General features: G+C 38.2%; 1 protein-coding gene across 4 annotated transcripts in view; it reads right to left on the reverse strand.

Moving 5' to 3' along the window:
* Window positions 1-15,380, reverse strand: part of CSRNP3 (cysteine and serine rich nuclear protein 3) — a 221,253-nt gene that overhangs the window by 16,843 nt on the left and 189,030 nt on the right. For all 4 annotated transcript variants that reach the window (XM_050752906.1, XM_050752905.1, XM_050752907.1 and 1 more), the window contains one exon: window positions 13,233-13,492. In XM_050752906.1, the coding sequence (XP_050608863.1) occupies window positions 13,233-13,492 (260 nt within the window). The remainder of the gene's footprint in view (window positions 1-13,232; window positions 13,493-15,380) is intronic.

The raw sequence follows: 15,380 nt of genomic DNA on the forward strand, positions 1-15,380 counted from the left end.
TTAGCTTGGTTCTCATTCCCTAGTCACCTGCTGCCATGTAAGATGTGCCTTTCATGTTCTGCCATGATTGGGAGGCCTCCCCAGCTATGTAGAACTGTGAGTCCATTAAACCTCTTTTTCTTTATAAATTACCCAGTGTCAGGTATGTCTGCCAACAGCGTGAGAACAGACTAATACAGTAAATTGGTACTAGGAGTAGGGTGATGATGTAAACATAACTGAAAATGTGGAAGCAACTTTGGAACTGGGTAAAAGGCAGCGGTTGGAACACTTTGGAGAGCTCAGAAGAAGACAAAAAAATGTGGGAAAGTTTGGAATTTCCTAGAGACTTGTTGAATGGCTTTGACCAAAATACTGATAGTGATATGGGCAATCAAGTTCAGGCTGAGGTGGTCTGAGATGAAGATGAGGAACCTGTTGGGAACTGGAGCAAAGGTGACTCTTGCTGTGCTTTAACAAAGAGACTGGTGGATTTTTTCCCCTGCTCTAGAGATATGTGGAACTTTGAACTTGAGAGAGATGATTTGGGTTATCTAGTGGAAGAACTTTCTAAGTGGCAAAACGTTCAAGACGAAGCAGAGCATAAAAGTTTGACAAATGTGCAGCCTGACAATGCAATAGAAGAGAAAAACCCATTTCCTGGGGAGAAATCAAGCCTGCCACAGAAATTTGCATAAGTAACAAAGAGCTGAATGTTAATCACCAAGATAATGGGGAAAATGTCTCTAGGGCATGTCAGAGACCTTCACAGCAGCCCATTCCATTACAGTCCCAGAGGTCTAGGAGGAAAAAATGGTTTCCTGGGCCTGGTCCAGGGCCCCCCTGCTATGTCCAGCCTAGGGACGTGGTGCCTTGTGTCTCAGCTGCTCCAGCCATGGCTAAAAGGGGTGAAGTTACAGTTCAAGGTGTGGCTTCAGAGGGTGCAAGCCCCAAGCCTTGACAGCTTCCATGTGCCTTTGTAAGATATGCCTTTGACCTTCTGCCGTGATTGAGAGGTCTCCCAGCCACATGGAACTGTGAGTTCATTAAACCTCTTTTTCTTTATAAATACAACCCATCTTCATTCACAGAGATATTCATTTTGTCCATTTTTCCTCTTGACATGATGCTACCATTAAATGTCTTTTTTTTCCTATCTCAAATAGAATCATTAAATGTTCAGACTTTAGTTAGTCAAATGCAACTTCCTTATTTCATGCATTAATGAAACTTAAATTAATTGTAACTTCTCTAAGACATACTTATAGAGCCCAATTTCCTGACTCCTCTTTCAGTATGCTTTTCTTTATATCTCACAGATAGATTATGAGTTTTCTACGGTACTCAAGACAAAGCTGGGAATTTAACATGGAATTAAACACAATGTGTCTAAAAGCTATTCTGTTGATAGGATAACCAGTACTTTCAAATGAAAGGTCTCTTCTCAAGTAGATAAAGTAGATACTGCCAATCTAGGATTTGGATTATTTCTCCTGCATTGTTTTTTTTTTCTTGTTTTTTTTTTTTTTTTTTTTTTTTTTTTTCCAAAAAATTAATGTTGCCTCCCCAAGAGCTCAAAGCAAGTCTGCAAAAAATGTGATTTAAAGAGATTACCAAATAGCCTTGACCCTTAAACCTGTTTTTATTTCTGTGTTTTCTTGAGTGTGAAAGAAAGAGAAATTGCAGGTGGGGGTGAAAGAGAAGTGGTAGAAACAGATATGACATAATATTAATAACAGCTTTTGGATCTGTGTGCCAGGCACTGTTCTAAACACTTTACCTGCATTAGCTCATTTAGGATCATATACATCTCAAGAGGCAAATACGATCATTGTATTCATTTAACTGATGAGGAAAATGAGGCACAGGAATGTTAAATAATTTGCCCAAGATTGCAAGTAATGAGGATGTGCACCAAGTTACGATCCTACTACGTGACTCTACAGCTTGTGCTCTTAAAAGTAATAATAATTACATATATCTACTCTTTTAATACACTTGACATGTACTGAACAGTCTTTTATGATTATCTGGAATCAGACATTAGGTGTACTGGTGCACAACATACAGCCCTTGATCCCAGTGAACTGGAGTAAACAGACAAGGAGTCTAGCAATTTTAACCCAGTTCATAAGGATTTCCTAGCTTAGGGTGAACACAGGGCATTTGAGGGTTATGTAGGAGAGGCACCTACAGGTGGGTCTGGCAGTGGGGTGACGTGGGAAGACTTCAATATTCAAATCTGAAAATAGAGTAGCAGTTAAATGAACAGTGGTGACAGAAGGCATTCCATGCTGAGCAACAATAGTTTCAAAGGCCTGAGACAGGACAGGGTATGATACAGTCATTGACCTAAAAATTATCCAGATGATTGAACTTGTATGGGATCACTCCCTGTCTTGGTCCACAATTGAAGAGCTAAAAGTAGATAAATAGCAGTTATTCAGAGAGAAGTTCTTCTTTGCCATTTGGCGTAGCTAGTTTACAGGTGATGAATACTGACTTAATTTATGATTTGACTTAATCATCTTTATTTTATGTTTATCCTATCTCTGTATGCATATATCTATGTTGTACTGGAAGGATCTCCAGGTCAAGGCCCTTGTGTGTATATATGTGTGGGGTGGGCATGTGTGAGTGGGCATGCATGCACATGTTCCAATGATGACACTTTAAAGGGACTTAGTTCTTAAGCCACTGTGTAAACTTGTTCAGTCTCACTACAAATAAAACCACTATAACTTTTTTTTGACAGATGAAAACCAAACATCTTAATTTTGCAGATTTGTATGCACTGATAAACTATGAGAAAACCATTCCCAAAGCCCTACAGGATAAGTTATTTTGCCCATCTAAACACACCTGACGGATGGGACACATTACTGTCAGAATCAGTGGAGTTTTTCTCAGGCAGCTTTGAGTCAAATATAGGGATCCCAAATAAAAATCAAGGCTCAACTTTTTGTTGTGTTTTTACCATATCATGTTGTGAATGAGTTCTTCCATAAATTTTAATGAGATAAAATTTTTGTTGCCATCAAGGACCCCAAAACACCTAATTCAATTCAACTAATAAAATGATTAGAAAAGGGAAACAATACTAAAAGTATAGATTGACTAAAATGCCAAGGCAAAACAAAATAAAACAAAAAAACAAAAATAAAAACACTTCTTTGCAGCACTTGAAAGGTACGTTTGCTAACAAAATTTTCTGGTCATTACTGAATTATTCACACGTGTGACAAAGAGCGATTTCCAGAAACAAGAATGTGAAAAACTACTTCAACTTCACAAGCACTGATTACTGCATATTATAATAAAGATGATGTTGAAAATGACCTAAGCTGCCATATAGTAAATACTAGCCATTAAGGTCCATATTGCATATAAATTATCTCACCTAATTTGCATGACAATCTTATAAAGTAAATTTTTTTGTAGTTGAGAAAATTGAAGCTTGGAGAATACAATTTGCCAAAGTCTAGATAATAGCCAATTAGTGATGATGCTGAAGATCAAACTTAGGTTTATTTGATTCCAAAGCTTGAGCCATGCTTTCAAGACCAGTTGGAGTAAAAATTCTTATGAGCAATGGTAGAAAAATCGAACAAAAGGGGAAAAAAAGATAAGGTTGCAGTACACTCTAAGAGCTGATCTCAGTGCTGTGGGGCAAGAGACAAAAGAGCAGAACAAGCTTCCCTAGAAATAGTTCACTTAGAAATAAAAGATATGGGCCGGGTGTGGTGACTCATGCCTGTAATCCCAGCACTTTGGGAGGCTGAGGTGGGCGGATCGCAAGGTCAGGAGTTCAAGACTAGACTGGCCAACATGGTGAAATCCTGTCTCTACTAAAAATTCAAAAACTAGCCAGGAGTGGTGGCAGGCACCTTTAGTCCCAGCTACTTGGGAAGCTGAGGCAAGGGAATTGCTTGAATCCGGGAGGTGGAGGTTGCAGTGAGCTGAGATCACAGCACTGCACTCCAGCCTGGGCGACAGCGAGACTCCGTCTCAAAAAAAAAAAAAAAAAAGAGAGAAAGGATATGATTCAGACACAGAAAGCGAGAGGTCAGTAACGAAGACAACAGACAGCAAACCAAAATACAACATCTCACCAGTTAGTATTTCCTTTGGGTCCTACTTTGTGGGCATGTGGAGGTGGCCTTTCTAATGGAGATGACATCAGAAAAAGCTGATTGAAGCAGGTTGAGCTAATGTATTACTCTTTTGATTTTCTCAGCTGACTTTTAACTTACTTATCCTGGCCTGAGAAATCTGTATAGCCTGTGGTCTAGTTTTGTAGTACTATATTAGCTTTGGTGATTGATTTACTGTTTATCTCCCCTATCATACTGTGAGCATGTTGAGAGCAGAGATGACATCTGTCTCATTTACCAGTATATCCTTTGCACCTTGATAATTACCAGTCCCATAGTAATTGATTAATACATCTTTAAAACGAATAAATGAATATTCTTAATCACTATGGCATATTTTAAGCACTATACTAGGTATGGGGGTTTATAGATGTACAACAGCTCTGCCATATCAGGAGGTTCCAGTCTGCTGGGGGAGATGAGCATGTAATAAATATGATATAATGTGGTAAGAGCACAAATATACGTGCAAGTTATTGACGTGGTGGGGAGGAAGAGAGAATAGACATGAAAAGGAAGGCTAGGTACAAAGTCACAAAGCAGAATTATTTACTTCCTATTCTGATTCCAGAGTCTTTTTCAAAAAGAAAAACCTTCAAACCAAAAATGCAAGAACAGGCATGTCAGGAAGGATTTAAAACAAAAAGGAGGTGAGGAGACAGTGAAAGAAGACTCAGCTGTTTTATGGAAGAATCTCCAGGCCCAGACAATTCATGCTTTCAGGCAATGAAAAAGCTTGAGGTTATGGTTGTGCAGCCTAACAGTTTTGAAGAGTCATAGAGAAAAGAATTAAAAGATAATCAAAGTGGGAATAATTTTTTTTTTTTTTAAAAAAGCTAATTCTGGGTAACAATATTCTAGAAAAAAATACGTAAAAAGATGGTCTCTGTACATGAGACAAAACAAAAGCAGTAATTATTAGACTATTGCCTAATTTTACTATAGGGAAAGTGTCCACTTTTCAATTAAAATTCCACACAGAACCTTAATATATGGAAGATAAAAGTGAGAATGAGATCTGCATCTTGGGCTTTCTGCCCTGGCCCCTAATCTCAAACCCCATGGATTACAGTTGGAAAACCAGTGCTCTAGTCCTGAAAATTTCCTTTCTCTCTCTTTTCTTTTCTCTTCTTTCTTTATCTCTCTCTCCTTCCTTCCTTCCTCTCTTTTTTTCTTTCTTTCTTTCTTTCTTTCTTTCTTTCTTTCTTTCTTTCTTTCTTTCTTTCTTTCTTTCTTTTCTTTCTTTCTTTTCTCTTTCTTTCTTTCTTTCTTTCTCTTTTTCTCTCCTTCCTTCCTTCCTTTCTTTCCTTTCTTTCTTTTTTTCTTTCCTTCTCTCTTCTCTCTTTCTCTCTCTCTCTCTTTCTCACCTCCCTCCCTTCCTTCCTTCCTTCCTTCCTTCCTTCCTTCCTTCCTTCCTTCCTTCCTTCCTTCCTTCCTTCCTTTCTTTCTTTCTTTCTTTCTTTCTTTCTTTCTTTCTTTCTTTCTTTCTTTCTTTCTTTCTTTCTTTCTTTCTTTCTTTCTTTCTTTCTTTCTTTCTTTCTTCTCTCTTTCTCAGAATCTCACTCTGTCACCTGGGACCCAGGCTACAGTAAAACGGGACAATCATAGCTCACTACAACCTTCAACTCCAGGACCCAAATGCTGCTCTCATCACAACCTTCCAAGTAGCTGGGACTACAGGTACATGCAACTGCCCAGCTAAATTTTAAATCATTTTGTAGAGAAGGGGTCTCACTATGTTGCCTAGGCTGGTCTTTAACTCCCGGCCTCCAGCAAATCTTCGGCCTGTGCCTTCCAAAGTGCTGGGATTACAGGTGTGAGCCACCCTGCCTGGCCAGAGAATTTCTTATTTTGTCTCTAAGACAAGAATTTAGTTCTGAGAATTTCCCATTTTTTCACTCTGAAAGAATTTTTTATGCTCTTCATGTGAAAAATGGAATGTAATCTGATTAATAAGAATATGGTTGGATACATGACTTTTTAGTTAGCTGAGCAGTAAAAGTGCCTCTAAGGCCAGTGATGCTCAGCCTTTTTTGTACCACCAAGGAGGTCAGGAATGAAGGATACGGCATCTATACATCCTATTAGTAGCAGTGGTGCACCCTGGCAATGTTTCTCCATGGAGGTCATGGTGGGGTGCTTCTCCTTTTACTCTTGAGGATAGCTACCTTGAGAGGATATCCTAAACTTGGCCTTGTTTTGTTAAATGCAGTTTTTAGTCCACAACTTGGATGAAGACCTAAAAGGCAAGCTTATCACATCTACAGATGACAAGACCAAGTTTATTGAAATTAAATGTAACAAAACTTGCTTAATAAGAACAACAAAATTGATCACAGTCCAAAAGCCACTATATCCTTAGTGTATTCTATGGAAAGAACGTCCAGAACTTGGGAGAAGATAATGTAACATATTCCTGGAGCACCATGTCCAGATCAATCAAGTACCATATTATGAAGGAGACATAAATAGCACTGAATCCAGAGGAGGGAAACCGGGGCAACAAAGAACCTACAAGCCATGCCCTGGGATGATCAGTGGAAAGAACCAAGGACGTTTAATCCTATAGAACAGAAACACATAGAGCCCACAAGCTTTCTTCAAATATTTGCATGCCCATCACCATTGCTTTCAAACAACCAGAATTCAGAGAATAGGGAAGATTTACTCTGTGTATCTACGGGGCAGAATTCGGGTCAAAAGCTTGCAACCACATGGAAGCACGTTGCTCAATGTAAGGAAAAGCTTTCTAACAATTAAAGCTGCAAAATGAAATGGGCTACTTCAAAAAGCTGTGTGCTCTGGATCACCAGAATTGTTCAATAAGAGGCTAGAAAGCATAGGATATGTATCTAATACAATAAATTCCTGGTTTTGTGGTATGAGTTGGAGAGATGACCTCCTCTATAAGGTCTCTGAAAAACTAAAGGAAAATATGTATATCATTTGGATATTGAGTCAAATCTTATAATATAGTTCTTTAGTTCATTAGCTAAAGTTAACTGCTGGTGGCAAACTGGAACCAATTTAATTACGCCCTCGAAGAACCAGGAATGTTTGGTTGTTTTTGCTAGCTTATGAGAATTTCAACAACCTGAAGTCACAATAGGACCTTGGAATACATATTACCACACAGTCACTAGGAGGGATGATGACAGTACCAACATACGAGACACATGAAAATTTCCTCTCAAAATTTTTTCTCCTACCCTCTGATTTAGACCAGCATTGCTTCTTTCAGTGGTAGCTAATAAGCTAGACAGATCCAGTAGCATGCTAGTAAATATTTAACAACTGACACTCTGGAAAAAAATTCTAATTTGTCATGTTTGCCAAATCTCATGGTTTAAATTCACCCATCATAGCTGATTTCAAGCTACCGTTGGGAAGAGAAGTACACAATCCACTGTAGTGAGCAACTTTAACAAGCTGCCTCCAGTACACCACTGAATGTACCCCACATTTTAATCAGAAGAATCAGTGCAAGTGACTTCCCTAAATTAACAGTCCAATGTTTGTTGCAGAGAAAGAAACTAAAGATTTGATTACATATGCTTAGTTGTTCCATTTAAACTAAAATACCAACAATATTTTGAAAGAACATATTCTTACATGTATTGCATTTGCCTGAGGCTGCAGCCTACCCTTTCAGTCTCCATCACTTTGTTTAGGTTAATTTTCTCTGTCAAAATAGGTTGTGTATGTGACAGAGCAGGTATTTGGCACATCAGAGTTTTCCATTTGATGTTAAAGCAGGCCTCCATTTGGGGATGCATTCCGGAAGCTGTGACACCAAGTATGCTGTGGCATAATCTCTACAGTCTAACAGAAATTCTGTAAGGATAAGTGGAGTTCAAACATATCATGGCCAGCAGGTTCTGACACATCTAATAAAGAATCAGAGTATGGGGACATAGTTAATAACACATCCAAAAATGTTGATGATTGATATAGTTCAACCGTCTCTCAAAAGCCTCTAATTCCTTCTATCTATCAGGGCATTTAAGGCCCTTATCTGGAAGATATATCATAAGACTTTTGAGGAGATACAAAGGAAGGGCTGGAGGTGAAGTGGAGAATTATAATATCACATTGGTAAGTCACTAAATGGGTAGGGCACAGTCATAAATCTGAGATTTGGGATGAAAAAATTTTATGTAGAGTTTCTTTAAAGGTTAATCATTAAAGGAAGACTTACCATCTGCCAACTGTGTTTTTGTTTGTTTGTTTTTTAAATGAGGGAAGGAGGGCAAGTATCAGCCATGCATTACTCAAGGAACATATGACTGAGAAATTGAGAAAAGTATATAATTCTGAAAAGCAATTAGAAATGGCAGCAAGAATGAAGATAGACCCTTGGATCTCAGAAATAAGAGGAACAACTTGGGTTGAAAAAATACTAAGAGAAAAGCAAGCCAAAGCTGTGGAAGCTAAATTAAATTTCTTAGAACAAGGTAGTAGAATCCAGTATGATAGAACCCAGAGGCAATTGAAACACCAATGCTCTTTTAAAACATACAAATGGCTGCCTAATGCATTTTACAGATACATGTGAATTGGGAATAAAGGCTAATGTAATTGTTCAACAATATAGCGCAGATGATGAAATCTAAGCACTTAATTTGGAAAAGTGTAGAGTATTAAGATGACTGCATTGATTACTGTGAAGAGTATGACATGTTTGAATGGGCTTGACAGAGAAGAAGAACTGTGCTCTGTAATTTAGAAATCTAAAGCTACTTATTTCTTCTAGAAATGCATTTTATTCAATCAGCTTTCTCTATTAGTTGTTTATAGCCAATGTTTGAAACACCAACACCACTAACAAAAAAAGACACACCTGGACTCCCCCAAATAGAATTGGATTTGTTCTACTAAGGTAATACATACATATTATTTTTTGATATATCTAAACTTATAACTTGATTGGAAGATGAATTACTAAATTAGGAGCAATTTTATAATCAAAACATACATTTCTACTTTTGTTTTCAAAATAACATCTATAGATGTATTACAACATCTAGAAGTGTCTATGAATGTATTTCTTTTTCTCACATTTCTCTATTAAAGCCCCATCACGAGAGGTGCCATTATATAAACGGGTTCTCTATTTGGAACTCAGCAGAGATACCCTGGAAAGATTCAGAGGCACAGTGGAAAGAGGAGCTTTTCCTTCCTGTTTTGGGGCTGTTGGTTCTCAGAGTAGAAGGAAAACTATGTAGCTCTGAGTTCAATGAGTTTCCCATGCTGTATTCCATGTCTCCATAATGATGTCTTTGGAAATGTCTGTCTTGTCAGATGCTGCCTTTCCTCCCTCCTTATTCAGCAGGCAATTCACTGCCACTCACAAAGGACCAACTCAGGCCAACTCGCAGTAAGCAAAGTTTGTCTTTAACAATGCTTACTTCTCTTTTTGGAATTCTCTTCTGTACTAATGACCCTTCTGCTGCCCCAGTCAAAATAATGAAATCAATTTAGCCACATTTACAAAAGGTCCCTGGTTTACGATGGTTCAGCTTTTTATGATTTTTATGATAGTGCAAAAGCAGTATACATTCAGTAGAAACTAGTCTTTGAATTTTGAATTTTGATCTTTTGCTGGGCTAGCAATACCCTCGTGCAATGCAGGGTATTTTCAGCCATGCAATCATGAGGATGAACAACTGCTACCCCATGGCAAACTGTGTGGCCAGTTTGTGATCTTCCTGCCCGGTAGGCCAACATAAGTGTTCTGAGCATGTTTAAGGTGGGCTAGGTTAAGCCATGATATTCAGTAGGTTGGATGTATTAAATGCATTTTCAACTTAATGATATTTTAATTTAACAGTGGGTTTATCAGGAGATAATTCCGCCACAAATTGAGGGGCATCTGTATTTTGTTACTTACACCAGAGGTGTTTATGTTTCAAACAAATATCACATTAAAAGTGAAATTTCAAGTATCAGAGTGAAATTTTTGAATAGCTGTGTTTTGGGGTAGCTGACTTTGGATAGCTAAACCATGGTCAATAATATTTTTAAAATCATAAAAGTTCATATACTAGAGGAATTACAGTGAAAATATACACAAGTTTTTCTCCATTAATTCTCCTCAGAGTTTTAAAAAGCTTATTGTTAAAAGATCATTGCTGTGATCTTTTAGCTTTGTGTGACATGTGTTTCTGAATACTTTAAACACAGTGAAGTTAAGATTGGATCATCTAAAAATCTCATCTTTTAGGTTGGTATTTATTTGGAAGTAGTGATGATAACCAAATGCCTTTTGTCGACATTTCACCAAAGGGGAAAACTGTGTTTTCACTTACCAATGACAAACCGAGACCTGACACTCGCTCAGATGATTGCCTCTCCAACATCTAACACTAAGCAGAATTTTAAAAAACAAATTAGTAATAGAGTGGTCTTTTTGCGCCTTCTTTTCTCATTCAGCTTGTTTAAAAAAAATGTATCAAAGTAGCTGGATACAAATTATAGTACATAGCACATGGGGGAAGGTTGCTATAGGTTTGTGGCTTCCCCTAACATTCATCACATGTACCACGTGCCTCAAAGTTCACCACAATAAATCTTTTGGTTCTCAGATAGCAAGTCAGTCCCCCAACTGTTAAAAACCACTGCACACAGTACCAAACCCCAGACAGGATGACTCCCCATAGGTACAAATATTGTCTTTCTCAATGCCTATAGGAGCTAATCAATTAATTTAAGAATAGGAAGTAATAAGATAATATAATCTGTTTTCTATTTTGGTGAGCCAGTTACTTCACATCTCTGTGCTTCTTTTTTTTCTCAGTTGTAAACATGTTCTAATAATTTACCTTTTCCACTGGGTCTTCCTGAGAATTACATTAAATCAAGGGCATAAAGTACTTGGCAAATAAAAATAACTTAATAATTGGCAGCCATTACTATTGTGCTACCAATACTTGAATTTGGAGAACGATTTCACTCTTTGGTTAGAGGGTAGAGTTGTTTGCTGTGGGTGACAAAGGCAGAGGGTGGATTTCAGAAGAGAAGCAAATCTGAGAATTTTTACTAAATTAAGCTACACGCAGAGCAAGCATAAAAAACGACAACAATAATAGTGGATTGCTACCCACAAAACTTTTAATGAGACCCAAGACTTTCAGTGAAACCTGCCAAAAATACTAGTAAAGGAAATAAGAGACATGCTCTAAGCTAGCTTGTATCCAGCTTAATTTAAGTGACTGCTTTGCCATGTAATTGGGAACATGGCACATACATACATTGCAAAGTACATAAAAACAAGATGTTTTGAAACACACATCACACCCCTGCCGACTGACTTTATTCTGAAAACTAAAAGTAACACTAACCCAGCTGTGCTTATGGTGCTTCAGGTACTTAACAAATGACCATTTATGTTAAGTACCCTGGATTACCTAAGAAAGATTTTCGTTGTCATTAGATAATGATGGAAAAACATTTCCTATGAATTCATAAGGTGATAATCCAATGGAAGAGTGTCTTTAGCTGACAAAAGATGTTTTCAGTGTCGTATTTCTCCCCATTTAATCTCTAAAGTGGCACAAAAATAAATTTCTCCACTTGGATACCTTCCTGCCATCTCTTGGTAACTCAAAAGCCCCTCCAACTCAGTATGTCCAAAAATGATCTCACTATCACTTTCCACATCCCACCCTCAGCCTGTCCCCTTCCTGTGTTCCCTGTCATAGCAAACAGTATTATCACCTACAACCCATTCAGTTTTGCAAGCCAGAAATTTAGGGGTCATTCCTGACAATCTCCTTCTTTCCCTCCTAAATCCAACCTGTCATCAAACACTGGTGATTTTGTTTGCTAAATTTCTCCCTCTATTCATCCCTCTTCGACTCCCTTACCAGTCTAATATAACCTACTGTCACCTCTCTCCCGGACTATGGTAATAGCTTTCTAACTGGTCTAATTTCATATATTCCATCCTCTCTCAATACTGCTTACCCTATCCGCAACTTTTTCTCCCACCATTTCATGAGCTGGATCATATCCTGCCACTCCAACTCAGCTTAAAACTCTTGATGACTTTTTATGGCCTTAGGAAGAAGAGGAAAAAATACCTTAACGTGGTTTACAAAGCCCCATTCCTGCCTCCTTCATGTTACTTCACTCTTCTTGCCTCTGCTCCAGCCACACAAGCCGTTGTGGACTCACTGTGCTCCCTCCTGGCAGAAGGTAGCTGATACGGTTTGGCTGTGTCCTCACCCAAATCTCATCTTGGATTGTAACTCCCATAATTCCCATGTGTTGTCAGAGGGACCCAGTGGGGGATAACTGAATCCTGGGGTCTCTTCCCCCATAGGGTTCTCATGGTAGTGATAAGTCTCATGAGATCTGATGGTTTTATAAGGGGTTTCCTTTTGCACTTGGCTCTCACTTTCTCTCTTGCTGCCACCATGTAATAAGTGCCTTTTGTCTTTTGCCATGATTGTGAGGCCTCCCCAGCCATGTGTAACTGAGTTCACTAAATCTTTTTCTTTATAAATTACCTGGTCCTGGGTGTGTCTTTATCAGCAGCGTGAAAACAGACTAATACAGTAGCTCTGGCTTTTCCTGATATCTGAAATGCTCTTGCCAATCCTCTTCACCTAGTCGCCTCTTCAGATTTTCATTTCATTTCCTTGAGAAAGCTTTCCTTGACTCCCTTGACCACATCAATTTCCTGTTATAAACTTTCCTAATACCTTGCAACTCTTCTACATTGCACTCGATAAAGTTGTGCTTTTATTTTGTTTAGCACTTTAATATTTTTCTTTTCTATTATTCTGTGAGTTCCTATAGAGAGAGAACCACATCTATTTTTGGTCAACTACTAGCCCTAGCCCAAGCACAGGGTATATGATCTCACAATATTCAATAGTAAATATTGGTGGAATGAATGAATAAATGATGTCAGATAAGTTTCCCACATTGCTTTCAGTAAACAGACTATATTGTTTTGCTTTAAAAAAAATGTCAGCCAGCAGTCTGTTATGTAAAATGCCCAGTTTGGTTCGTGATTATAAATATGAAAACGGTTAACTCAATCAAATTGCTGTAAGGATATGAGACTTTGCAGAAAATGAGTTTGTTTTTTACCTTTAGTTTTAAGGAGTTCAGTTTTTCCTCCCTAAGGTGTTCTCTCAACATCTCCCGATGGAGCCTCTCCTGCTCCCTTGCAAACTCGCCAAGAGTGTACTGGCGCACGCTGTTATGGCGGCTGGACATCCCCAGGGTGCTGCCCCCTTGACTGGGTACACTTGTGAAGCCTTGCCTCCTGGTGAAGTAGTACACGGTGACACAACTAAAATGTACATTCTTTGTCCTCAGCCGCTTCTCCCTTTTGAGAATGGAGGAAGCTGAAAGAGAAAGAAACAATCCCGTGAACACTTGGGGCAGCAGTTTTCAGACAAGGCCAAGAAAATGCCATTTGGTGATCTTGAATCTATCTATGGTCGACCCTTGTTGGCTAAGGCACTCTAAAACTGTTACATCCCAGAGTAGGCATAGAGTTCTTATTTTCTTTCTTAAATTTTCTTCTAGCTGTGGCAGAGTAGACTTTTAAGTATAATGGTGGTCTGTACTTTTAAGTAAACGATATTCTAAGCAAACTTTCAGGAAAGTTGTCAATAGTCTGTGAATCTGTGGCAGCATTTATAGTAGTCCCCACTTATCTTTAGAGGATATGTTCTCAGACCTCCTGTGGATGCTTGAAATCATAGACAGTATTGAGCCCTATATATACTATGTTTTTTCCTATATATACATACCTAAGATAAGGCACAGTAAGAAATTAATTATAATAGCTAATAGTAAAATAAAGCAATTATAATGATATAAGAGCATCACTACTCTTGTGCTTTGGGGTATTATTAGGTAAAATAAGGGTTCCTCGAACATAAGCACTGGGATACCCACGGCAGTTGATCTGATAACCGAGATGGCTACTATGTAACTAATGGGCCAGTAGCATAGACAACACTGATGTGCTGGACAAAGAGAAGATTCAAAGCCTTGGGGAACGGAAATGGGACAGTGTGAGATTTCATCACACTATTCCCAACAGCCTGCAATTTAAAACTAAAAATGCTTTATTTCAGGATATTTTCATTTAATATTTTTGGATTGTGCTTAACCACAGATAACTGAAACTGAGGAAATCAACACTGCAGATAACCGGGGACAACTGTAATTTCTCATTTCCTCTAACCCTTGGAATTTTGGTTTTATGGCTTTCACAGAAGTTGTATTATACTATAATCAAAAAAGACACATAGTACAAACCCTCATGCCTCAGATCTTATTTCTATGTGGAGGGTGTTTGACATTAAAACAAATGTCTACAAATTTTAGAAAATTTCAAAAAGCAATAAAAACACACACAAAAAGGCTCACTGGCACTATTTAGATACTTTATCAATCTAAATCTAATAAAACTTTCATTGGAAAAGATCAGTGTTCTCATTAAATAGCATTAAGAACAATGGGATTCTAATGTAAGTATACATTGGGACAAATGAAATTGCCTGAGATATATCAGAACTACTTATTCTTCCTCTTATTTATTTATTTATTTATTTATTTTTTTTTTTTGAGACGGAGTCTTGCTCTGTCGCCCAGGCTGGAGTGCAGTGGCACAATCTCAGCTCACTGCAAGCTCCGTCTCCCAGGGTCATGCCATTCTCCTGTCTCAGCCTCCTGAGTAGCTAGGACTACAGGCGCCCGCCACTACGCCTGGCTAATTTTTTTTGTATTTTTAGTAGAGACGGGGTTTCACCGTGTTATCCAGCATGGTCTCGATCTCCTGACCTCGTGATCCGCCCACCTTGGCCTCCCAAAGTGCTGGGATTACAGGCGTGAGCCACCGCGCCCGGCCCTTCTTATTTATTTTTTAATTGATGAATAGATATTATATATATTTATGATGCTCAGCGTGATGCTTTGATATATGTATGCATTGTGAAACTGCTCAAACTAATTAACATATCAATTATCTCACATACTGATTTTTTCATAGTAATGATGGGAGCCTTTATTACTAGTTACAGGAACATCAAAATGCACAGAGAACCCAGGAGAGGTAGACACTGACTGCAGTTGAGAAAAAGAGGGCCACACTTTGTAAATATGACCTTTTGAAATTAGAAGGCATGGTAGAATCATCTGGTTCAGCCCCTTCATTTTACATTGAAGTAACCCAGGTCTGTAGAATTTGAGTTACTTTTTTTGATGTAGACTGTTAGTAAG

Source organism: Macaca thibetana, chromosome 12 (assembly GCF_024542745.1).
Source record: "Macaca thibetana thibetana isolate TM-01 chromosome 12, ASM2454274v1, whole genome shotgun sequence".
Lineage (NCBI taxonomy): Eukaryota > Metazoa > Chordata > Mammalia > Primates > Cercopithecidae > Macaca > Macaca thibetana.